Source organism: Bufo bufo, chromosome 2 (genome assembly GCF_905171765.1).
Source record: "Bufo bufo chromosome 2, aBufBuf1.1, whole genome shotgun sequence".
Taxonomy (NCBI): Eukaryota; Metazoa; Chordata; class Amphibia; order Anura; family Bufonidae; genus Bufo; species Bufo bufo.
Genome location: NC_053390.1, coordinates 190,153,753 through 190,179,835, shown reverse-complemented (window position 1 = coordinate 190,179,835; position 26,083 = coordinate 190,153,753). Strand labels below are relative to the sequence as shown.

General features: G+C 43.4%; 1 protein-coding gene across 1 annotated transcript in view; it reads right to left on the bottom strand.

The window, feature by feature from the left end:
- Positions 1 to 26,083, bottom strand: part of SLC12A2 (solute carrier family 12 member 2) — a 123,714-nt gene that overhangs the window by 29,853 nt on the left and 67,778 nt on the right. Inside the window, exons 16-20 of the mRNA XM_040415980.1 lie at positions 24,069 to 24,168; positions 22,749 to 22,860; positions 20,428 to 20,568; positions 20,146 to 20,252; positions 14,772 to 14,851 (exon numbers count right to left, since the gene is read on the bottom strand). Of these exons, the coding sequence (XP_040271914.1) occupies positions 14,772 to 14,851; positions 20,146 to 20,252; positions 20,428 to 20,568; positions 22,749 to 22,860; positions 24,069 to 24,168 (540 nt within the window). The remainder of the gene's footprint in view (positions 1 to 14,771; positions 14,852 to 20,145; positions 20,253 to 20,427; positions 20,569 to 22,748; positions 22,861 to 24,068; positions 24,169 to 26,083) is intronic.

Genomic DNA, 26,083 nt, shown 5'->3' with positions numbered 1-26,083 from the left:
CCGCAAACGGTAGCCCCGCCAAGGAACGTTTGGAGGCAGCGTCCGCTTTCCAAACCTTCAGCCAGAGCTCCCTCCTGACGGAAACCGCCAGGGCGGAGGAGCGTGCAATAAGGGCTCCCGCATCAAGGGAGGCCTCACAAACAAAATTCCCGGCCCGAATAATAAGCTGGGCCAAGGAACGTAGGTCCTGGATGGGGACGTCCGAGTCCAACTCCTGTTCCAGCTGCGCACCCCAAGCAGAGATTGCTTTACCTGCCCAAGCAGAGGCAAAAACCGGTCTGAGGGCAGAACCGGAGGCAGCAAAAATGCCCTTGGAAAGGGTCTCCATGCGACGGTCCTCCGCTGACTGAAGAGAGGACCCGTCGGGAACAGGGATGGCCGTGTTCTTTGACAAACGGGCCACAGGGGGGTCCACCTTGGGTGGGGACGACCAGGTGGCCACGACATCGGCCGGAAAAGGATAGCAAATGTCCAGCTTCTTGGGGTTGACAAAACGGGCGTCCGGGCGAGCCCAAGCCTTAGACACCACGGAGGAGAAATCAGAGTGGATTGGAAAAACTTTTGAGGCCTGCCTGGGTCTGATAAAGGAGACGCTAGCTGCGTCAGAGCTAGGGGGGTCATCTTGCACCTTAAAGGTGTCACGAATATCAGAGATGAGCTGACCCATCGCTGAGGCTAGCTTGGACGGCAGGGCCGAGTCCATTTCCAAATCTGAAACCGCCAATTCACCTTCAGAGAGCGAATCCTTTGGAGAGGAGAGGCTCGTCTGAGTGCGCACGCGTGGCGGGGAGAGGGAGGCATCCGAGGAGGAGGCTCGCTCTACTCTAAAACGCTTCTGAGAGTGCCTAGCTCGGGAAGGGTCACTAAGAGAGGGTGAACCCGCCGCAGCGGCAGAAGCGATGGACCCGGAGGGCGCGACAGTAAAAATGGCGTCCTGCGGGGTAGGCGGCCTGTCTATTAGGCGGCCCACGACCTGAGTGAGGCTTTCCACGGCCTGGGACAGGGATCTAGCCCAGTCAGGCGGGTCAGAGGAAGCAGGGAGCGACACAGCGGGCGACTGAGGCTGCGGTGGAGCTCGGCATGCAGGACAGTGCGGATCAGACTGCCCCCGGGGAAAGGCTTCCCTACAAGCGGTACAGGCATGGTACCAAGGCTTGGCAGCTGCAGAAGGGTCTGACATGGTGGAAGAAAAGTTGCACTTAAAGTGGGAGACCCCAGGTGAAAAAACGGGGATCACACCCAAGTAACAGTACTGGTGGCACGGATGGGGTTAACAGTCCTACCAGACCCAGATGATGCAAGCGGCAGACAGCAAGGGCAGCAGACTGAAGGGAGGCTGTGGAGGAGAGGCGGCAGGCACAGAGGTAATAGCTTCAGGATCGGACGGCAGAGAGAGAGAGCTCCACGCAGCACCTGAGATGTGGAGCCCGACGAACCAGGAAGTAGCGGAGCGCATGTAGAAAGCTCCGCCCCCCCCCCTTGCCGCGCTGAAGGAGAAGCAGAGCCGCACGCGCGCGCGGCAAAATGATTTAACCCCCTAGGTAGATGAAGTGCCGGCCATGAAAAGGTGCCGTTCAAGTAAGCGGCCCTCGCCTGAATCTCCTCATACAGCCGTCCCCCTGACTGCCCTGCCGTTGAAGATGGTAGCCACCCCCCTAAGAACCAGCTTGTCCTGGGTCTGCAACACCAGAACGAAGTCCCCCCCCAAATGATGGCCGGTAAAGTTGCCGGCCCCGATATGCCCATGGGGGAGGGGAGGGAAGGGGGGGGGGGGAGATGGCACGGAGAGATGTAGCAGCGGTGGGAGGGAGGGAAGGGGAGGCTGGAGCAGCCACTCTCACCATACGCTGTCTTCGCCCTCAATCCATCCAGTAGGGTCGCCCCTTCAGCCACTGGCACCGCAGTGGCAGGAAGCCGGGGGAGGGACTTGGCGTGCGGGCGACCCTTGAGCTGGCGGGACGCAGGGGAGCGAGGCTGCCCTGGTCCACCTTGTCTTCTGGCGGGGAGGCGGCAGTGCGGTATTACCGGCACTGGCGCGACTCAACCCCGGGAGAAAACAGAGGGGTCTAGTGCGCCTCTGTTGTCCCTGTAAGTAGAAAAAAACCGAATTAAAAACAACAAATAACGCAAAAATAAAAAATTATAGGAAAACAACCCTGCCTAAGCAGGGAGTGTCTTGCCTCCTTGGACACTAAGCAAAAACTGGTAGTCTCTCTCTCCAGGCTGAAGGGTATAGCTGATGGAGGAGGGGCTTACAGCTTTCACTTAGTGTCACGCCTCCTAGGGAGCAGAGCTATACCCATGGTTTCATGTGTCCCCCAAGGAATATGGGCGAGAAAGAACATTACCAACCATGAATTTATAGACTAAGATTTAAGAAAACCCTCAAAATTATATAAACCAAATAAGTGTTATATAGGAAGATCAAACGCCTGTTTGAAAAGTAAGGTTTTCAGTGCACGTCTGAATGAGAGAAGACTGGGAATCATTTTTAGGGCTGGAGGTAGGTGGTTCCAAAATCTGGCCTTTTGAGCCGAAAAGGATCTGCCTCCACGTCTGATCTTGTTAACTTGCGGGATGTTAAAATTTGCAGAGTTACTAGACCTCAATGTCCCCAACGGGGTGTACCTGGTGAATTTACGTTGCAGGTACAAGGGCCCCACACCATGGAATACCCTATGCATGAAGCATCCAATCTTGAACATCACCCGTTGTTGGACGGGGAGCCAGTGCAAGGCATTAAGAGAGGGAGTGATATGCTCTCAGCGGGCAACACCCGTTAGGAGCCTTGCTGTGGGTGTATATTAAAAAACATTTTCATTTATTCAGTATTGATTATGAGCGCACGCCAAAAAAATAAATAAAAAAATCACACTCTTCCACAACTTGGCATGCTATTGGTGATGTTATTAATAGTTGTCTGAAGAATGTTCTGCCATGCTGAATGCAACTGGGCACACAAATGATCAAGATCCATTGTTCGCAGATCTCTTTACAAATGCACACCAATGACGTCTGGAGGCGCTGCAGTCATGGTCACATGTTTAAGATACAAAGGCAGTAAAACGAGCCACATGCAGCCTGGCGTTGTCCTGTTGAAAAACCTCTCCAGGAACACTTTGGAGAAATGGCCATACCACCAATTCCACGATCAAATAACTTTAAAGCCGAGCTGTTAGTGTACATCAAATGAAGACTTAGTGGGGTCTATCTACCGTACATCATGCCACCATACAACATAATTCTGGGTGTAAGGACTGGTGTGACATTCCTTTCTTCATGGTGTTGCCCACATGGCCTCCATACCAATCTTTAGCTATCATTGCATCCGAGACAAAAGTGTGACTCATCACTGAGGAGGATAGACCTCCATTGCCGACTTACTGTGCATCATGATAGCCTTTGAGAGTTGTGGCGTAAAGTCAGTGGAACACCTGTAGCTGGACTTCTGGCTCGTTTTAAAATGTAGTACAAACGTCTTTTGATGGTTTGTGTAGACGCTGTTTGCTGCCCCAGGCTTGGCATGTGACATCCAATTTCATTTGCAGTATACAATGGATGACCATGCTCCATTCTTGATCAATTCGTGCAGAGGTTCTCCTCTGTGCACATCTTGTTGTCATCTCAGTTTGCCATTTTTCTCCCAACCACCTGGACATGCAATGATGAAGAGTGCCGACATCTTGGCCTAGGCAAGTAGCGATAAATCAAGGTCTCTCATCTCAAGGATTCTGTCCCTATCAGTTTGCGATAACTGGCACGACAGCAAACAGAAGGCACAGCATCATCACCCCACAAGACTTGAAACCTCAGAAATCTGATCAAGTCGTGTGGGGTGATAATGCAGTGCCTCCTGTTTGCTGTCGTGCCAGTTATTGCAAATTGATAGGGACAGAATCCTTGAGCTGAGAGACCCTTGGTTTATCGCTACTTGCCTAGGCCAAAACCTCAATAATCAGATCATGTGGCTAAAAAAAACTTTGCTTTCAATCTCGCTTTTATGCCCCTCTCACATGCCACAAATTGGAGCTAGGTGCTTTAAAATCCGATCTGCAAATGTAAGAAAATCCTTCTACTTCCTCAATTTGCATAACCTTATTGTCCTTCTTGATGCTGCAATTTCAATAATGAGACCTGCAAATTCTTTTTTTTTATATATTCGATATGGGCTTCTTGAAAAATGGATGGTAAGTATTTTAGCTCTATGTCTGCCATGACATAAATTCACAGCTCTATCTGAAAGAATACTGCAAATCATATGTTAAGAATAGGCTTATGGAGAAACAACTATCACCACCAATAATATATGAAAGTGCCTTATTATAGCTTATAGAGAGCATCTTGGAGAAGTGATTGCCAATGCCACATGTGCTTAGTTGACACAAAGGTGAGTCAGCAAGATGCTAGACAAAGTATATTAGATATTGAATCAAATGACTTATTGTTTTGATAAACTTTTATGTGAAGCATATGATTTAAGAATTTTCCATGTCATTATCTTTATCAAAGAAATTCTCAAATTTTGCAGCTTACACACTGCCCACTGAGCCTTATAAAAATGGCTGAAATGTCCTGTTCTACAGCAGTTATCTCATTATAATCACAGGCAGAATTAAAATGACAAGTAAACTATTTAGATTGTGAGCTCCACTGGGACAGTGTGATGCTAGTGTCTGTAAAGCGCTGTGGAATAGGTCAGCGATATATAAGTGAGCAAAATAATAATAATATACATAAGATCTGCCATTCACAATAGGTGATGGTCATTGCTCCCCTTGTCCTCCATGCACAATGACCTCTCCACAGGTCACAGAGCATGCCCACAATACTTTCTGACACACATCAATGAGTCATCTCCAGAGAACAAGTTCCATCTCTCTAAATTCTATTAACATTAACCATGTACAGAAACAGATTACACACACATACACAGCACTCCAAATGTGGTAAAAGGTGACCCGTTTATTCCCTGGCAACGTTTCAGCACACACAATGGGGCCTTTGTCAACCTGTCCACCTTTCCAGAGGATTTGCACCCAAACTTTTCTTCCACTGTGCTGCTGTTAATTTAGAAAATATATATTTCATCTTTTAAAAATCGGTAAGAAAAACAGGTGATACATTCCTTTTAGGATCCATTCACACGACCATATGACCCTTGTGCCCATGTTTCAGACCTCAAACCGCACCAGCAGTGTGAAGTCTGCATCGCAGTGCGGACCTATTGACTTCAAGAAGATGTTTACGGGTCCGTGCCGCAAAAGGTAGAACATGTCCCATCTTCCGCTGCATCTTACAGATCGCTGACCCATTGAAGTCATTGGGTCCACACTGGGATGTGGAGTTTACACGGTCAGTGCCCGTGTTTTGCAGACCCGCGGTTGGCGGGCAGCAACACGGGAACGGCGGTCCATGGTCATGTGAATGGGGCCTAACTAGACTTTTCTGCCATTTTTTTGTGTGATGTTGAGGACACCAAATCCATAGAACAGTGTGACCACAAATAATCTGAGCAGTGCAGAAACACTGAAACACGAAGTCGCAGAAGTTGCTCTTTGTAGGCCCGATTTATGAGACAAACACGTAGCAGAATAATAAGTGAATCATGAAAAGTCTTCCTGGAAAAGCAGGCACAGTCGTCCAGATCAGACAATGATGGCTATAGGGAAAAACTTACATGGTTTCTACATCATATCACACCCATAAAACGGTCACTGCAGCCTTTTGAACAAACACACACAATAGCTATTCTAGCCGGAAACTAGTCTTTCCTGTGGTATTTCATTCATCTATAAATAAGCCACAGATGCAGCTGCTCGTAAAGAAATCCCAGCGGATAACTATTTGCCAGGAATAAAAGAAAATGCCATAGAACTATAAATGTGTAAAGGGGCTTTTCTCTTAAACAGCTGTAGGTCTAGATTCCACATATGCAACCAGTTTTCATCATCAATTGTCTTGCAAAAAAAAAAAAAAACAAAAAAATAAATAAAATTGCAAGTCACTAAAAAGCTGGGTAAGGCTACTTTCACACTTGCATAGTTAATTCCGGTATTGAGATTCGGTAGATTCATTAAATGGATCCATTTTGATTTTGCACATCAGGATGCATCCGATCCGTTAGGATGCGGTTGTGTGAAATCACAACTGGAAAAAAAAAAAGGGATCCTTCACTAAATACATTGAAAGTCAGTTGGTGTCTGATCCGTTTTTTAAGGCTCCTAAAAATCGGATCCGTCACCATTGACTTATATTGTTTTGAGTGCCGGATCTGTTTTTTTCTGTTTTTATGACCGGACACAAAACCGCATCTTGCAGCAGTTTTGTATCCGGTCACAAAACAGAATTCTGCTGGAACGGAAGACATCCTGAACAGATCTCTTTCCATTCAGAATGCATGGGGAACAAACAAACATTTTTTCCAGGACATCCTCCATGACAGCCCCACATGGAGAAGGTCTCCTCTCCCACTATTGGGACAGGAACAAAGAGGTTCAGAGAGGGGACAGAGAGGGTTCCCTGAACCTGGATACTGGCAGGGGTTGGATCGGGGGGCATGTTCCTTTTCTTCCCTCCCGCTAAGGTGCCATGCTAAAACCCTCTAAGCTGGGGTTCCCTTAGCTGTTTCCCCAGCCGCTCCGGTACCTGATGGCCAAGTGGCTATAGAAAGGTCGGAGTCCAAGTAGGCCGCGGGCTGGGGAGTTGGTTGCCGTAACCCTGGTGTGGCTGTGGGCACCATGCTTCCTGCTCCTCATTGACAGACACCGGGACTGCGCACGCGGCGCAGGGCGTCTGACGTAATTTGACTCTCCTAGGAGGAGTCCTGGAAGGAAGAAGAGAGGCCTGGCGGCAACAGGAGGGGTAAGTGCCAGTGGTATTTAAACCTCAGGGGAGCTAGCATAAGGGGCCTCATATTATGGATACCTCTGCTATCCGCAGAGAGCAATCCCCAGAGCCTCCTGTGCAGGGACATGTAAGTAAATATCTTATCCGGTCCCTTTCTTTATCCCTTTGGGTATCTACTCTAAAAGACTGTCCGTCATATCTTTCTAGGGGGAAAAAAACTACCCATAAGGTGGAAACTAAAAAGAAGCCTAAAACATGTGCTACATGCAAAAAGAGGCTTCAAGATACTTACACTAAACAACTATGCAGTGATTGTATCAGTAAAATCGTAAAGGAGGAACAGCTGTTACTATTGACGGACCTCAGATCAATTATTAGAGAAGAAGTGAAAGCGTCCGTTTCATCCTTCATGCCCTCTCCAGCGGTTAGTTGCGTTCCTAGGGCCAAAAGACCAAGAGGCGACTTAGAATCCGATTAAGAGGATATAGACTTACGATATACTCAGTCTGATGATGGGGAAGAGGAAGGAGATTAATTTATGCCCTCCACATCCTATGATGAGCAGTGGAAATACTGCTTCTCTTCAGAAGATATGGACTCTCTTTTATCGGACATTTTTTGCGGACCCATTAAAATGAATAGGTCCACATCCTATCCGCAAAAAAAACGGAACAGAAATGGAAACAAACAACGTTCGTGTGCATGTAGCCAAAAATAAAGGCTTTCAAGAAGGAAAAGCTAGAAAGCAGCAGTTTTTTCGTAAAAGACTCCTACAAAAAAAATAAAAAAAACGGTTAAGGACAAATGGTCCTATCCAAAAGGGGGGAAAGGAAGTTTTTTTTTTTTACTCAACCCCAACTCCTAAAACAATGACATCAGACCTGTGGGGGGGGAGATAGAAATTTTTTCTTCCAGTGTGGCGTCAAATCTCTCAAAACCCTCGGGCGCTACAGATAGTCTAGGAAGCCTACAAAATCGAATTTTTGGAAATCCCCCAACAAAAATATCTGATAACTTGGTATGGACAGAATGCAGTACAGCAAAACCTTACAAGAGATATTTCAAAACTAAAACTAGGAGCAGTAATTCAGGTCCCGAAACATCAGGAAGGCGAGGGGTTTTATTCGAGACTGTTTCTTATTAAAAAAATAAAAATGGATGGTTCATTCAGGACCATAATAAACTTGAAACTCCTGAACAAAAATCAATAAAATACTGACGCTTCAAGATGGAATCGATCATATCTACTATACCCCTAATTCCTCCAGGAGCAGTAATGTGCATCCTGGACCTGAAGGATGCATATTATCATGTGCCTATCCACCTAGACTACCAAAAATATTTAAGATTTGCAATAAGGGAGAATGGGGGAGTAAGTCATTATCAGTTCCAATGCCTTCCGTTAGGGATATCCTCACCCCCACGGGTATTCACAAAGTTGATAATAGAGATTGTTGCCTTCTTAAGGAGGAAAGAGATAACAATTGTGCCATATCTGGACGACTTTCTTCTGATTGCATATTTAATTCAGACTCTGGTCGACCAGACCCAGAGTGCCATTTCCCTCCTACAGAGTTTAGGTTGGATCCTGAACCTAGAAAAATCAGACCTAGTTCCAGACAACAGGAAGATCTTTTTAGGAACCGTACTAGATTCCAGGTTGCAGAAATCCTTTTTTCCAGAAAACAGACGGATGACCCTATTAGAAAAAGTTGCAGCCTTTTAAAAGAAATCTGTGTGTACAATAAGGGAAGCGATAAGCATCCTGGGTTTGTTGACAGCCTGTATCATGACAGTCCCAAGGAGTCCGTTCCACTCGAGAACGTTACAAAAGATGATTATCTCGGTCTGGGATGGAAACAAACAATTATTGAATCAAAACATTCACATAAAAGACACAGCTTGAGAATCTCTGAAATGGTGAAAAATGTGGAGAATCTCTCAAGAGGGACTCCCTGGAACCCAAGTCCCTATATCGTGGTAACGACCGATGCCAGTCAGCAGGGATGGGGAGCCAAAATAGGACAACATTACTTCCAAGGGGTTTGGAATCAAGAAACAAAAGAAAAATTCTCAAACTTTCAGGAGCTCCAAGCTGTTTGGGAAACGCTGAGGCAGAGCCAGGATCTTTTATATGGTCACCACAAGAATTTTATCCGACAACATGACAACAGTAGCTTTTCTCAGGCATCAAGGGGGAACGAGATTCCCTCTTCAAGCTCTTTCCCACTAGATCTTTTCCTGGGCGGAAAAGAATGTCTTATCAATCTCGGCAGTCCCTCTCAAGGGATCACAAAATCAGTCGGCAGATTTTCTGAGCAGACACTACCTGAACCCGAGCGAATGGTCTCTGAACAAACAAGTGTTCAACGAGTTAACGAAGGTATGGGGATTTCCCAAAATAGACCTTTTCGCTACAAAAGGGAATGCGCAGGTAGATTCCTTATTCTCCCTAAATCCGAGAGATCATCCAGATGGGGTAGATGCCGGATCTCAAAAATGGGATATGAAGCTGGCATACGCGTTCCCTTAGTTTCCCCTAATACCAGCAGTCCTCAGGAAAATCAGGACGGAGTCAACAAAAGTAATTTTAGTGGCCCCATTCTGGCCAAAACAATCATGGTTTCCAGTCCTAATCTCCATGGCTACAGAACATCCAATAACTCTACCTCTACTACTAGACCTTCTTTCTCAAGGCCCGATCTGGAATCCAGAAATAAACAGACAAAGATTGACAGCATGGATCCTGAAAGGGACTTAAGATTACACGGATTATCAGAGAGGGTTATATCAACTCTTCAAAAGAGCCATAAACAGGTAACCTCAGCTATCTACAACAAAATATGGAAGAAATTTTACTCCTGGGTGGTATCAAAAAATGGAAATCCTCTGCTCCCGAAGTTGGCGGAAATATTGGATTTTTTACAGGAAGGGTTTGTATAAGGGTCTTAAAGAGGACCTTTCACTGATCCTGACATTGTGAACTAAGTATACAGACATGGAGAGCGGCGCCCGGGGATCTCACTGCACTTACTATTATCCCTGGGTGCCGCTCCGTTCTCCCGCAATGCCCTCCGGTATCTTCGGTCACTAAGTTACGGCAGGCGGAGTCTGCCCTTGTTCTGCTGTAGCGCTGGCCAATCGCAGCGCAGAGCTCACAGCCTGGGAGGTTCTTCCTCTCCCAGGCTGTGAGCTCTGCGCTGCGATTGGCCAGCGCTACAGCAGAACAAGGGCAGACTCCGCCTGCCGTAACTTAGTGACCGAAGATACCGGGGGACATAGCGAGAGAACGGAGCGGCGCCCAGGGATAATAGTAAGTGCAGTGAGATCCCCGGGCGCCGCTCTCCATGTCTGTATACTTAGTTCACAATGTCAGGATCAGTGAAAGGTCCTCTTTAAACACCCCAGATAGCAGCTGGTTCCTAGATTATTCTCTGGCAGAGAATAGATGGGTAAGCAGATTTATAAAAGCAACAACAAGAATTAGACCAACTCTGAAATCAACTGTTCCTCCTTGGGATTTATCGACAGTTCTCAATGCCTTAATTAAAGAACCCTTTGAACCAATACAGAATTGTTCTCTAAAACATCTCTCTGAAGACTGTTTTTCTAGTGGCAATAACATCGGCCCAAAGGATAGGTGAGATAAAAGCCTTAACCACCAGGGAACCTTACCTTCTGATTCTAGATGACAGGGTCATTCTAAAGTTGGATCCTACATTTTTACTGAAAGTAGTCTCTACATTTTATCTAAATGAGGAAATAGTATTACCTTCCTTCTGTGCAGATCCAGAAATGACACGGAAAAGAGCTTCCGCATGCTAGATGTCAGGCGGACTCTTCTGGAATATTTGGAGGTTACTAGCAGATTTAGGAAGGATACAAATCTGTTCATACAGTTTGCTGGCCGAAATAAAAGCAGGAAAGATTCCAAAACAACATTGGCCACATGGGTAAAAAGGGCAATTACAGAATCCTACGATCTGCAGGGACTGGCTTGTCCACAAAATATTAGAGCCCATTCTACCAGAGCGGTGGCGGCATCTTGGGCGGAACATGCGGAAGCTTTAATCGATGAGATTTGCAAAGCAGCAACGTAGTCGAGTTTGCATACATTTTGTAAACACTATAGTTTAGACTTTGCAGGAAACCATGACCAGAGGTTCGGACGTAAGGTCCTCCAGGCCGTGGTCCCTCCCTAATGAGTCCGACATGACAGCACCCGTATTTCCCTCCCTTATCTTCCTTTAGTTATGATTAATGTGATATATTGAGTATTTGATTCAAAAATAGTTTAAGTCTAACATCCATCATTGTGTGATAATTTAAAAAACACTGGTGGGTCTGTGCCTGTGGGGGGGGGGGAGGGGGGGGGAGCTTTTAACCTCTCTTTGCTCCTGTCCCAATAGTGGGCGGGGAGACATCCTCCATGTGGTGCTGTCATGTCGGACTCCTGGAAGTACAATTACCAGTAGGTCTAATTCCTACTTTTCCGGTATTGAGATCCTCTGCCTTAGAGGAATTACCAACTAAGTTTGTGTAAAAAATAAAAAAATAACACAGAAAATGACAAACTTCCCCAGTGAACAAGTCCCTGTTCACGTAACACTGTCACAGGATATTCCATTTTCCCACTCATCTCAGCACTGTAGTTTCCCTTGTGAACTCGCCCTAAGGGTTTATGCTTATGCATACACAGAAAAAAAGGACAATCTCTCTGCCAAGTTATTTTCATTTCTGACAAGACTGCCTCTCATCAGAGACAACCCCTTTCAAAAAGCAGATGCTGAGGCGTTTAGCTTATGGCCATGGGCCCTCCTTCTGGCACCCCTGTGAAGCAGCCGATAATGGCTGCTCATGTAATACAAAGGCGGCTTGAATCCACCAGAACTGGAGTAGGTCATACAGATAAGATCTCCGGTCGGGAACATAGATGGCAAAATAGGACATACGGATGGAGGTTGTGTTTATGAGACAACCCCTCCAAATCTTCAACACAACCTAAGAGGGTTATTCCAGCTTTAGAAAACAAGATAAAAAATTCCACTCACCTCCTCCAATCCTCTTGGTTCCAGCACAGAAGGCTTCTCTCCAAGATGCTTCCGGTTCCAGGTCTGTGCACTTGCAGACGGGATCATGTGCACAGCTGTGGCCAATCACTGCTGGGTTACGTGCCGCTGATGGACACATCACAACTGAGGCCAGTGACTGGCCAGAGCGGTGCACATGACCCCCAGCCACATGTCTACAGAGCTGGGAAATGAAGCCTCTCTGAAAGGTGCCTCTACACTGGAAAAGTGTTAATGTGTCATTAGATTGGTTTGTCCCGTTAATAAAATCTGTGTTCTAGGTGAATACGGTGACTGCTGATGGAGGGGCATGTGACCAGAAAATTCATTCAGCATCCTCCACTGTGTCTGTGTGAGATTACCGGCGTACAGAACCTGCGCAGGCGCTGATGACAGGTGAAGCAGAAAGTCTGGTCCCGTGACTCTCCACCTGCAGCCATTTTAAAGGGGTTGCATCACAGAACACATACTACATTTTTCACACCAGCACCTGGATCTGAATACTTTTGCAATTGCATGCAATTAATAATTTTATAACCAGTGAGTAATGTATCTATACAGTGCCACCTGCAGTTTTGCTCTTTTCCTTATTTTTTTGGCCGTCACATATACTCAGTTTTAATCTTCATCTGCCACCATTTATATGTTCTGTTAGCGGCTGCGGCAGTTACAGGGAGAGTGCTGCGGCAGAAAGGACACACCTGCCAGGCTGAAGATAATCTTGTAGAGCAGTGAATATGGAGATCTCCGGACCTATGTGTAGACCCCTTTAATACATTCGCACCACATCTGAATGTATGACGTATTACATTTGGCTTCATTGTGTGGAATGTTTTGGATGTCAGAATACTTAGAACACTTGTAACACTTTCATATGTACTTATACAGTGCATATAGTTTCACCATATCAACGCTTAGCACAAACAGCTGAGGACACACGGCAGTGAAAGGGTAGGCGAACATATCTGCCACGTCACACATTCCCGCCATTGTCTACAAATCCACACTGCTCGTGTGTGTGTGTGTGTGAGTGAGTGAGTGAGTGAGTGAGTGAGAGAGTGAGAGAGAGAGAGAGAAACATTTACAATTTGTGCTGTCAGTCAGCAAAGTCATTGTGAACGAATTCCACCCTGCCCATGCAATGAGTAACAGTCCGATCGCTGTCATACAGTCCTACGCCAGAAGGGCGTGGTGAAAACCCTTCAATAAGCGCACGTCCTGTCACACCTCCGTCTAACATCCCCATCATGATCTTTGTGGTATTCTTGTCTCTACACGTCACGACATTAGGAAAGTTTCTAGCAACTCATAAACATGGTATTTGCTGGAGGGAAGAGAGAACTGAACAAACGTTTAAGCCATGAGATGCCCCAAGTATTTAGCACTGTTGAATATGAGCTGAAACATTGTTATTTTTTTTATTTTCCTCTTTTGCATGTATGTTTTAGTCATTACATAGCCGCAGCCAGGTTATAATATAAGGTGTAAACAACACCCAGAAAAAAAAAAAAAAGAGATCCCAGAATATTTTTAAGGTCCTGTTCAGATCACGCCAGCAGCCTCTCTCAAGCTGGTGGACCAAACATTTATACCAGCCTCGTCAATTCAGACAGACGATGTCGCTGGGCAATGATAGGTAACTTGTCTTGTTAGGTATGTATGGAATTTTGCCACAGTCTTCAACATTCTATATAATGGCAGTAATAAATAAAAGCATACAACGCGATATGCATTTTTTTTCGTACAATCGGACTCTATGGGCGATATAACCCACTGTATCACTAGACAGTGGAATATGTCACAGACCTCCATTAAATAGGTACATGTCGGGAGCTTTTCCCAAAGTATACATCAAATAGAGGCCATTACTGCTAACGTGGACAGGGCCTAACAAGAACTTCTCTATCCTAACGGCCTGTGGATAATTTCTGTACAGTGTACTTAATTCTAGGGATCGACCGATTATCGGTTTTACCAATATTATCGGCCGATATTCAGGATTTTGAACGTTATCTGTATCGGCATCTATTTAGCCGATAACGTATTGGGAACACAGAACGCACTGCTCTCAGCGCTCTCTGTGTTCCCTCAGCAGCACAGGGGAGAAGGAAGCAGTGTCTCCTCCCCCTGTGATGCTGCTGCCGCCAATTAGCGGAGAGAGGACAAAAGAAGGGGAGGGGCTGTGGCCACCGCTCCACCAATGAAGATAAGTCTTTCATTAATTCATATACAGGAGACGGGAGCTGGCTGCAGAAATCACATAGCCGTCTCCCGACCTCTATGAGCGGTAGCTGCGATCTGCGGTAGTTAACCCCTTAGGTGCCGCGGATCGCAGCTACCGCTCATAGAGGTCGGGAGACGGCTATGCGATTCTGCAGCCAGCTGCCGCCTCCTGTATATGAATTAATGAAAGACTTATCTTCAATGGTGGCGCAGTGCGTTCCCCACCCCCATCCCAGTATTAAAAATGTTGGTGGTGTGGTGCAGTGCGCTCTAAAGGACGCTACTGAAGCCCTGGCTGCCATGTTCAGCTCCATGCTGCTGTGTGCACAAAGCACAGAGCAGCAGGGACAGTGTTAGAGATCTATCAGGGTGAATAGGACAAGGGTTCTAGTCTCTAAGGGGGCTAAAAGTTAGTAAAAAGTATAAATGAAAAAGAAAGATTTACAAAAAAATTAAAATAAATACACGTTAACAATAAACATTAATTTTCAGCAGATTTGAAAATTCCCAGAATATCGGTATAAATTATCGGCTATCGGCCTGAAAGTTCACAAATTATCGGTATCGGCCTTAAAAAAAAAAATCTATATCGGTCGATCCCTACTTGGTTCATCACATATCAGACTTCCTTACCTTGGCCTTGGAGATGAGAAATATCTAGACCTTCTCTCAGACGAATCACAACTACACCATACTGGAAATCAAAAGCATCACTGCAGCAAAGAAATGGAAAAAAAACAAAAGTATTAAAATACGTTTGGAGTAAGTACAATGGACTTGGCTCGTTTTGTTAATATCTTTACACGAACTACTCATTCGCCCATAGTAGACCTTCTTGCTGCATTACTGATGCCTCCAACAGAGCGCGGGTACAGAAAAATGAAAGGGTTGTTGTACAGTTTTATCCAACTGGATGGACTAACTGTTAGTGGATGTCCAGGTGGATATTATAGCTGTGTATTAGGCTGTATTTAATGCCTCAAGAGAAGATGTGAAACTCCATTGCGATCCAAAGCATGCAAATATTTTCTCACAGTGATTCCTTGTAATCAAGCAGCTAAACGTCTTAACCCCTTCAGGACCCTGCCGTTTTTCACCTTAAGGACCAGGCCATTTTTTGCTAATCTGACCAGTGTCACTTTATGTGGTGATAACTCAAACGCTTTTACTTATCCAAGCCATTCTGAGACTGTTTTCTCTGCACATAGTGTACTTCATGACAGTGGTAAATTTGAGTCAAAATATTTCATTTTTTATTTATACAAAATACCAAATTTACTAAAAATGTGGAAAAATTTGCAATTCTCAAAATGTCAATTTCTCAGCTTTTAAAACAGATAGCGATACCTCCTGAAATAGTTATTACTTTACATTTCCCATATGTCTACTTCATGTTTGGATCATTTTGTAAATTACATTTTATTTTTTGGGGACGTTAGAAGGCTTAGAATCTTGAAATTTTTCAGAAAATCTCCAAAACCCACCTTTTTAAAAGGACCAGTTCAGGTCTGAAGTCACTTTGTGAGGCTTACATAATAGAAACCACCCATAAATGGCCCCATTTTAGAAACTACACCCCTCAAGGTATTCAAAACAGTTTTTATTAACTTTGTTAACCCTTTAGGTATTCCACAAGAATTAAAGGAAAATGTAGATGAAATTTCAGAATTTCACTTTTTGGCAGATTTTCCATTTAATTCCATTTTTTCCGCTAAAAAAGCAAGGGTTAACAGCCGAACAAAACAATATTTATTGCCCTGATTCTGTAGGTTACAGAAACACCCCATATGTGGTTGTAAACTGCTGTACAGGCACACGGCAGGGTGCAGAAGGAAAGGAACGCAATATGGTTTTTGGAAGGCAGATTCCACTGGGAATATTTTAAGTTGCCATGTCACATTTGAAGACCCCCTGATGCACCACTAGAGTAGAAACTCCAAAAAAGTGACCCCATTTTGGAAACGACACCCCTCAAGGTATTCAAAACTGATTTTACTAACTTTGTTAACCCTTTAGGTATTCCACAAGAATTAAAGGAAAATGTAGATGAAATTTCTGAATTTCACTTTTTGGCAGATTTTCCATTTAATTCCATTTTTTCCGCTAAAAAAGCAAGGGATAACAGCCAAACAAAACAATATTTATTGCCCTGATTCTGTAGATTACATAAAACACCCCATATGTGGTCGTAAACTGCTGTACAGGCACACGGCAGGGCGCAAAAGGAAAGGAACGCCATATGATTTTTGGAGGGCAGATTTCACTGGGATAATTTTAAGTTGTCATGTCACATTTGAAGACCTAGAGTAGAAACTCCGAAAAAATTACCCCATTTTGGAAACTACGGGATAAGGTGGCAGTTTTGTTTTCTATTTTAGCGTACATATGATTTTTGGTTGCTCTTTATTACACTTATTTTTTATTCTTTTTGCGAGGCAAGGTTACAAAAAATAGCTGTTTTGGCACAGTTTTTTATTTTTTTTATTTACAATGTTCATCTGACAGGTTAGATCATGTGGTCTTTTTATAGAGCAGGTTCTTACAGACGCGACAATACCTTTTTTTGGTTGTTTGTTTCAGTTTTACATAATAAAGCATTTTTTTTTTTTTAAATTTTTGTGTCTTCATAGTTTTTTGAGCGACTGTCTTATGTAGGTGCAAATTTTTTTCACTACGAGATGATGGTTTGATTAGTACTATTTTAGGGTGCATATGGCTTCTTGATCGCTTGGTATTACACTTTTTGTGATGTAATATAATATAATATAGAAAAACTACTGGCAGCACCACCATAAAGGTAACATGAAGGCGGGTGCAAAGTCCAAGTACGTCAACTGGATCTTACCCACTTGTAGATAATAAGGAAAATTGGACTGCACTCCAGACGGTTTCTTCAGTAAAACAACAGATAGTGTTTGAATAAACACTATCTGTTGTTTTACTGAAGAAACCGTCTGGCGTGCAGTCCAATTTTATTTATTTTATACAGCAGGTTCTTACGGACGCGGCGATACCCAATATGTATAATTCTTTTATTTTTTTAAGTTTTACACAATAACAGCATTTTTGAAACAAAGTAAAAAAAATCTGAGTGAATACATAAATAGGAGGGGGGGGGCACTCGATATCTGGCAACACATGGACAGCAACGTATAAAATTAAATTTAAAACAATTTATTCACAACTATGAAAAATAAGATAAATTCATAAAAAGGGTTTGCTGCGTACAGCCCAATAGATTCAAATGACCAGATTCACATATGGCATACAGATACCGTAGTGAAGGCCAAAAACATGCTCATTGATAAAACACAATCCAAGCACGACCTCAATAGATACCATTTCCTCTTGTATATATATTGTAAACAGAGGTCCTCTGTAGAGCAATAACAAGCACTAATACTCCATATATGAGACTCGTCGGTTGGAAGGTGTAGTAAGGGTTATACCAATCCCTGTGGGATAGTGGATACATAAATCTTGAAGGTATAAGTGGATACAGAGTGTCTGATGTTAGTACTCCGTAGACCGGGGATTGTATTAAAGTTTGTACCAGTCCCCGTGCTTCAACTGTACCGGAGTTTTCAATAAATATATCAGTATTTCCACATTCATATAGGTTTGCCTTACCATTCCAGGTCTCGTCACTTATCAGAGCTCAATAGCTGGAAACTGGTCAGGAGACACAGGATCCAATTCCGGCTTTACTCTGCAAGGACCTACGGAGGCGTCCCACGTGGTCTGCAGCTCTCCCCGTGATGTGTCACGTGACTCGGGAGGAACTTGGTCCTGTACTTTGAATCCACAGATTCAGCGATAGTCCCAGTTTGATGTCGAGGGGGTAGTACTGTAAGTGTCTCCAAAGGAATCAATAATATAAACACCGCTTCTGTTCCATTCAGTCCCTCACTGTTCAGTAACAGACTCGTTTCGGGATTAAAAGCACCCCTTCCTCAGTGGCTGAACAGTAGGTGTAAGAAGGCTTCCTTTTATATGGTAACGGTCAACAAAGCGGTGTATTCCGGGACAGTGAGGGATATTCGGAAGATACGGATATCAGCTTCTGATCGGATTTGAACTATAAAGTTTCTATTCATCAATGTGCCTTAGGGCTTGGTGCCCTACAAAGGTTCCTATCCCTTCAAAAGACGACCTCACATATAAATACATGAATAAAAGTATATATCACACTAAATAAAAATATTTATCACACTAAGAACATATTAAAAATAATAACTGGATCACTCCCAGGCTGTAGGGATACAGGAAATAGAAAACGCATGTGCGTTTCTTTTGAAAAAAAATATATGAAGAGGACCATGACATTTCAGCTATGGAGCTCTGATAAGTGAAGAGACCTGGAATGGTAAGGCAAACTATATGAATGTGGAAATACTGATATTTATTGCAAACTCCGGTACAGTTGAAGCACGGGGACTGGTACAAACTTTATTATAAACCCCGGTCTACGGAGTACTAACATCAGACACTCTGTATCCACCTTCAAGATTTATGTATCCACTATCCCACAGGGATTGGTATAACCCTAACTACACCTTCCAACCGACGAGTCTCATATATGAAGTATTCGTGCTTGTTATTGCTCTACAGAGGACCTCTGTTTACAATATATATACACACAAAAGGAAATAGTATCCATTGAGGTCGTGCTTTTCGTAGTAGTGAATAAATGGTTTTAAATTACATTTTATTCGTTGCGGTCCATGTGTTGCCAGATATATAGAGTGCCCCCCCACCTATTTATGTATTCAACCTAAACCTTTCTATACAGCACTGGGGGTGCTGAGGGGTCTGCACCTGTCCATTATTTGGGCAATTTGGTTGAGCCACTAGTACCACTACTCTATCCATTCAATAAAAAAAAATCATGTTTTAGTGTCTCCATATTCTGAGAGCCATAGTTTGTTTTACTTTTTGGGTGATTGTCTTAGGTAGGATCTCATTTTTTGCGTGATGAGATGACGGTTTGATTGGTATGATTTTGGGGTGCGTATGACTTTTTGATCGCTTGGGATTATACTTTTTGTGATGTAAGGTGACAAAAAAAAAAAATGGCTTGACAGTTTTTATTTTTTACGGTGTTCACCTGAGGGGTTAGGTCATGTGGTATTTTTATAGAGCAGGTTGTTATGGATGCGGTGATACCCAATATGTCTACTTTTCCTTTTCTCCCTATTTTTTTAACTTTATTTTGGGAAAAGGATGCTTTTTTTATTTTTACTTGAAACTTTTTTTTTGTAAAACTTTTTTTTTGTCCCGCTCTGGGACTTTAACTTTTGGGGGGTCTGATCCCCTTTACAATGCATTACAATACTTCTGTATTGTAATGCATTGGCTGTAAGTGTATTACACAGCTTACAGCTTCTTGCCTGTGAGATCCAGGGGTCTGGATCTCACTGGCTGTCACAGAAGGCATCAAGCTGACTTCCTTGCCATTGGGTCCCCATCACAGCAGCGCGAGGACCCGATGGCCACCCCGCACCCGGCAGGATCCCAAACGTGCCGCGGTCAGCACTGACCGCAGCAGAGCGATGGTTAATGTGCCGGCATCTGTGTTTTCACCGATGCCAGCTACAGCAGGGGTCCAGCTATCAGTGACTGCCAGACTCCTGCCTCTGATCGGGCGGGTGCAGCTCCTGCACCCGCCCGATCAGCACTCCGTACATGTACGACGCTGGACCTAAAGTCACGTCCACCAGCACCGTACATGCACTGCGCAGGTCTTTAAGGGGTTAAACATGGCTGTGTCCCTGTTTTTTTCATATAAATAGTATGCTTGTGTTTAATTTACCAGTAAAAACAGCAAGGAGCATAACCCTAAGCCCAGATATACACCAGTGGGCGTTGTGTAGAAAAGGCATACTTAGAGCAGAGACAGGCAGCCTCACAATTATAAGACATAGAAAACGTACAGAGAAAGTTAAAGAAAACTTTGGTGCCAAAGCCGGTAGATACACATGCAGTTTCTGATTTTTCCCATACTTACTGTAATAAGTTAATATAAGTCTCAACATCTTTCATATCGGACTGAATCCAATTATTCTTGAAGCCAAGCACAAGAGTATTTGGTCTCATTCTCCCCAATCCAGCAGCCTACAAGGCAAAAATTAAAAAAAATTCAGCTTGGGCAGATGACAAGGCAAGACTGGGAAGAGTCTTTCCATTTCCTTTAACTAGAATGTCTTCAATATTATTTAATAACATAATTGGTGTCTATTGCTTAGCTTTACACTATGCAAACCAGAACACATTGGGATAAAGATTTTACCTGCATAAGATACTGAACTCCATCCCTCAAGTCCTCGGCATGTACTGGGGAGTAGAAGGCTTTGGTTTTGTTTTTAATAAGCCACCTCTGATATCTAGCCTGGTCTGTAAGCAGCTCTTTCATAGCTTGTCTTCGAGGACCCTACAGAGATATAAAACTAAAGTTAAACCTATTTTATTATACTCATTTAGCAAGTTCTATATGACTATGTCAATGAAAAAGGCTGTCGACCATGAAAGGCCGGCCTACAAAATCCGCTCTAGTCATGCAGTATTTGGAGGCCCAGCAGCTTTGATCAAGCACATCTAAGGCTACTTTCACACTCGCATTTGGTGCGGATCTGTCATGGATCTGCACAGACGAATACGTTCAGATAATACAAACGTCTGCATCCGCTCAGAACGGATCCGTTTGTATTAGCCAAGACGAATCCGTCTTGAACACCATTGAAAGTCAATGGAGGACGGATCAGTTTTCTATTGTGCCATACTGTGTCATAGAAAACGGATCCAGCGCCATTGACTTACATTGTGTGTCAGGACAGATCCGTTTGGCTCAGTTTTGTCAGACGGTCACCAAAACGCTGCAAGCAGTGTTTTGGTGTCAGTCTCTAGAGCGGAATGGAGACGGAACGGAGCCAAACTGATGCATTCTGAGAGGATCCTTATCCACTCAGAATGCATGAGGGGCAAAACTGATCCGTTTTGGAGCGCTTGTGAGAGCCCTGAACCGATCTCACAAACGGAAAGCCAAAACGCCAGTGTGAAAGTAGCCTTAACAGGAATAGCAGAGTCTATTCTATCTATATTTGGCATGACTGCCATTTGCCTTCAAAGCAGCATCAATTCTTCTAGGTACACTTGCACACATGTTTTGAAGGAACTCGGCAGAGCTGTTTCAGACATCTTGGAAAACAACCACAGATCTTCTCTATATGTAGGCTTGTTCAAATCCTTCTGTCTCTTCATGTAATCTCATACAGACTTGATGATGTTGGGATCAGGGCTCTGTGGGTGCCGTATCATCACTTCCAGGACTCCTTGTTCTCTTTACACTAACACAATTCTAGACATTGGCTGCATGTTTGGGACCGTTGTCCTGCTGCTGAGTAAACTTGGAGCCAGACACATCCCTTATGGTAGTCCATGATTGATACGTATCTGCCTGTGTTTCAGCATTGAGGACACCATTAATCTTGACCAAATCCCCAACTCTATTTGCTGAAATGTAACCACAAACTTGCAAGCAACCTTTACCATGCTTCACTGTTTCATGCATACTCATTTGTGTACCACTCTAGCCCTTTGGTGAACAAACTGCCTTCTGTTACTGCCAAATATTTTACATTTTGACTACTCAGCCCAGAGCTCCTGCTGCTATTTTTTGCAGCCCAGTTCCTATGTTTTCATGCATAGTTGAGTCGCTTGGCCTTGTTTCCATTTCAAACGTATGGCTTTTTGGCAGTAATACTTTCATGACCACCACTTCTGGCTAAACTTCTCCATAGGTGTAGCTGGGTCCCACTGGTTCTGCCAGTTCTGAGCTGATGGCACTGCTGGATATATTATGATTTCAAAGTAAAGTAAGCAAGATGCGTCTTTCATCTGCTGCACTAAGTTTCCTTGGTCAACCAGTGCGTCTACGGTCCTCATTGTTGCCAGTTTCTTTGTGCCTCTTCAAGCTTGAGCACACTTGAAATCCTAGTCTGCTTTTAAACCTTTGCAGAGGAGAGACCTTGAGGATGCAGTATAACTACCTCGTCTTGTTGTTGTGCTCAATCTTGCCATGGTGTATGATCTGTGACATGAAACGGTCTTCCACAACCTCACCTTTGTAGCAGACTTTGGTTGTTCCTCACCCAGTTTTAAGCCTCCAAACCAGCTGTTTCTATTTCAGTTAATAATTATTTACATAAGTAGGTTGAAAAACAAAGCACGGCTTCCTCTAAGTCTCGTTTGCAGCGGCAGCACAGTGCATTTACAAGTGTGAAAGCTTTCTTAGTTTGCGGCATTTCTTTTAAGACCTGTCTACAATTTTTGCACAATACTCTATATCAAGGATTAGCACACTCTTTCAGTATTGTACTTATGTACTAAGAGCTATTTGGTGACAAGTTTTTGTTTCCTTCCATAGTCAGTTATGTGGGTGCAAGGTGCTATTATCAAGCACAACATGTTGTGCTTGGTAATCTACTCATATTTACCCCTGATCTACTTCATACTAATTTTTTCCAACTCAATGAAAACATTTTAAAACACAAACTTTTAACATTATATGCCAAAAACACATACAGAAGAAAAAAGAAAAAAAATAAATCTTACCATGTGCACATGGCCACAGATCATCAAACCAACATTTTTTGTAAAGGCGTGCACTAAGTGAAGGAGAGCTGGACGTGAATTCGGAGCACCAATTAAAACAAGGCATTGAGGCCTGTGATGAGGGAAATAATGCACAAGACAATATAAAATACTAATCCATTTAAAAATAATTTATAAATATTTTAACTGGAATATTGTAAGGGTGAAGAAGATGCAAGATAGGGCTCGGTTCACATCTTGTTCAAAGTATGCCACGACAAATGCCTCTACAGACCCATACAGTGGTACATGTTTGGTCACTCATCACAATCAGTTTTTTTGCCTGTGTTGTCTAAATGGAGGTCTAGGGCTACATTTGTCATTTGTGGTGGAAGGTTTCCTGGGGCATACCACAAATGCATTCACAAAATGTGAACACAGCCTATAAGCAGGATTAGGGTACTTTCACACTTGCGTTGTTGGATTCCGGCAGGCTGTAAAAGCAAACGGATACCATTTGTAGACGGATCCGGATCAGTCTCACAAATGCATTGCAATACCGGATTAGTCTCTCCAGTTGTCATCTGGAAAAAAGGATCCAGTATTTATCTTTTTCACGTTTTTATAGATCTGCGCATGCGCAGACCGCAAAACCGGATCCGTTTTTCTGGAACACTTGGGGCCGGATCCGGCATTAACGCATTTCAATGGAAAATAATGCCGGCAAGTGTTGCGGAATTTTGGACGGAGAAAATACTGCAGCATGCTGCGGTATTTTCTCTGTCCAAAAACCGTACAGTGATTGAACTGAAGACATCCTGATGCATACTGAACGGATTGCTCTCCATTTAGAATGCATTAGGATAAAACTGATCATTTTATTTCCGGTATTGAGCCCCTAGGACGGAACTCAATACCGGAAAAGTTTAACGCAAGTGTGAAAGTACCCTTAATAATAATATAAATGAAGGATGTTACAAAACTCCTAGGTCTACACAGCAGATCATATAATTCCCTCGTGTATTACCTAGATATACACAACCTTGAAAAGTGTACACAGGACTATGTCAAACAACCAAGTCCATCAATTTTGTGTTATTGTCCCTCAAAAACATCAGCAGGAGGATGGTAGCAGCATGTATATAGGTTACTTCTGAGCAAAGATAGTGATAAATAGAAATCAGGGACCTTTTTGGGAGAAATTTGTTTAAAAAGAGCTCATATTTAACTGCCAGTAGACAATTCAGGGATGGGGAGGGGTGTTACTTGTCTGAGCGGACTGGAAGATAAACTGATCTATATACAATGTTGTATTAAACAAATTATCCTTTAAAAAATTACCTGAAGTTTTTCACATGGTCTTCGACACCTGCCAACCGAATGGTGTGCTGCAGTGCATTGAGATAGGTCAAGGCTTGGGTTGAAGACCCCCAGTTCACATCTGAAAGGAAGTCATTCATTTCATGTTTTAGATAGAAGAACATTAGTCAGACTCATAATAAGTTAGATTTACACATTCCATAATGGACACGGCTTGTTACAGTTATGGGGCAATTGGCACACAAAAGTTTGTGATACTAACTAAAATGATTGGCCAACGTAAATATGTGCATAGATTGCATGACCAATGAGAAAGAATTACTGCGGTCATCCATGGTACATCCATTCGTGTAAGTAGGTGCCTTCTACTCATTAGCAGACAAGATAAGAGGTGTGGAAATGTAGCGCGAGGCATGGTCCACAGACAAGTGATCTCACAAGCACTTGAAATAATAAAAATAAAAAACATTTATTGTTACACCTATAGTAAAGACAAGTCTTTCACATGTTAATGACTTGTATCAGCAGATGTTGACCCTTAAAGGAGTAATTCCAACCCAGTAAAAATGTTGTCCGATTTTAAATATGCAGCATGTCAAATTATGCTGCGGATTTCCAACGACTCTTTACATTGCAATGAAATCCGCAGCAAATCATCTGCATCAAATTCATGTAACTTCATGTGGATTTTGCCATGGATTTGTTGCAAATTTTGCAGCCATAAAACACATCATGTGTCCATGTACTCTAAGGCCTCTTTCACACAAACTATATGGATTGTGTCAGGGTGCATTCAGTGAAACTCGCACCACTTTGCAAGCAAGTTCATTCAGTTTTGTCTGCAGTTGCGTTCAGTTTTTCCCACGTGGGTGCAATCAGTTTTGATGCGTTTTTCACACAAAAAAACAACTGAAGACTTAGGCCTCTTTCACACGGCTGTTGTGGTTGCGTTCCATGCATTAGGGACCGCAATTTGCTGAGGGCTGTGTGAAAAACGCAGATTATAGAGCATGCTGCGATTCTCACGCAAAGCAGAACTGATGTGTGAAAAGTCACCGCTCATGTGCACAGACCCATTGAAATGAATGGGTCAGGATTCAGTGCAGGTGCTATGTGTTCACTTCGCTGATTGCACCCGCGCGGAAAACTGGCTCGTGTGAAAGGGGCCTAAATGTTCTCCAAGAAGAATTCATGTACGCCAGTGTTGGTTGCTTTAGTGGTGGCCGGTCAAAATGATAGGATGCTGTGAAAGAACTAAATAGTGAAGAATGGCTTCGAGCACTGAACTGACCCTAAATATATGGTGACCAGAGGTGAATCAGGTTTAAACATGTGTTCTAGATTAAGACCAAGAAGAACTCCAACAACCCCATCCATACTCCATTTTAAAGGAAATGAAATGGTAAAGCTAAGCATTGTAGACCGCTCTGTGAATGGTCATTGTAACAGAACTTTCTATATTGTCACATTTAAAAACAATGTGAAAGTTTGTATTTCTGTTATTTTAGATCATGACCAATCTAGTATGTTTTTTTTCCCCCCTAGTGCACAAACGATCCAGTCAGGAAACGAACAGGAACTAATGGAACTTCCCGTAAACGGCCCTTCACTGTGATATTCCACAGGGCTTCTTCACTTAGAGAATGTCCTGCCGCCTTCCTCTCAATACAAAGACATTTGTTACCAGGCGTGCTTTCTTCTCATAAAAAAAAAAAAAAGAAGGATCCGTCATCTACATGTATATACCGCGTACAGCTACAGCCAAGCAAAACAGCCGCAATACTGCAGAAAATAGCCACAAATTAACTGCACATGGCTTCTATAAATGAATATCTCAAAAGTGTTACACACCGTGAAGCTTCTGATAATATCTCATATTTTCCATGGATAAAAATAATTTTCTAAAGAATTAAAATAGCAAATGGTCGTGAGTCGCTCTAAATAGCTTCACAACTCAAAACGGACCGCTGCGACCTTGGGAGTGAAATCCGCTCCATTGTTTCGCCCATTCTAAATGAGATCCTAACTAATCCATG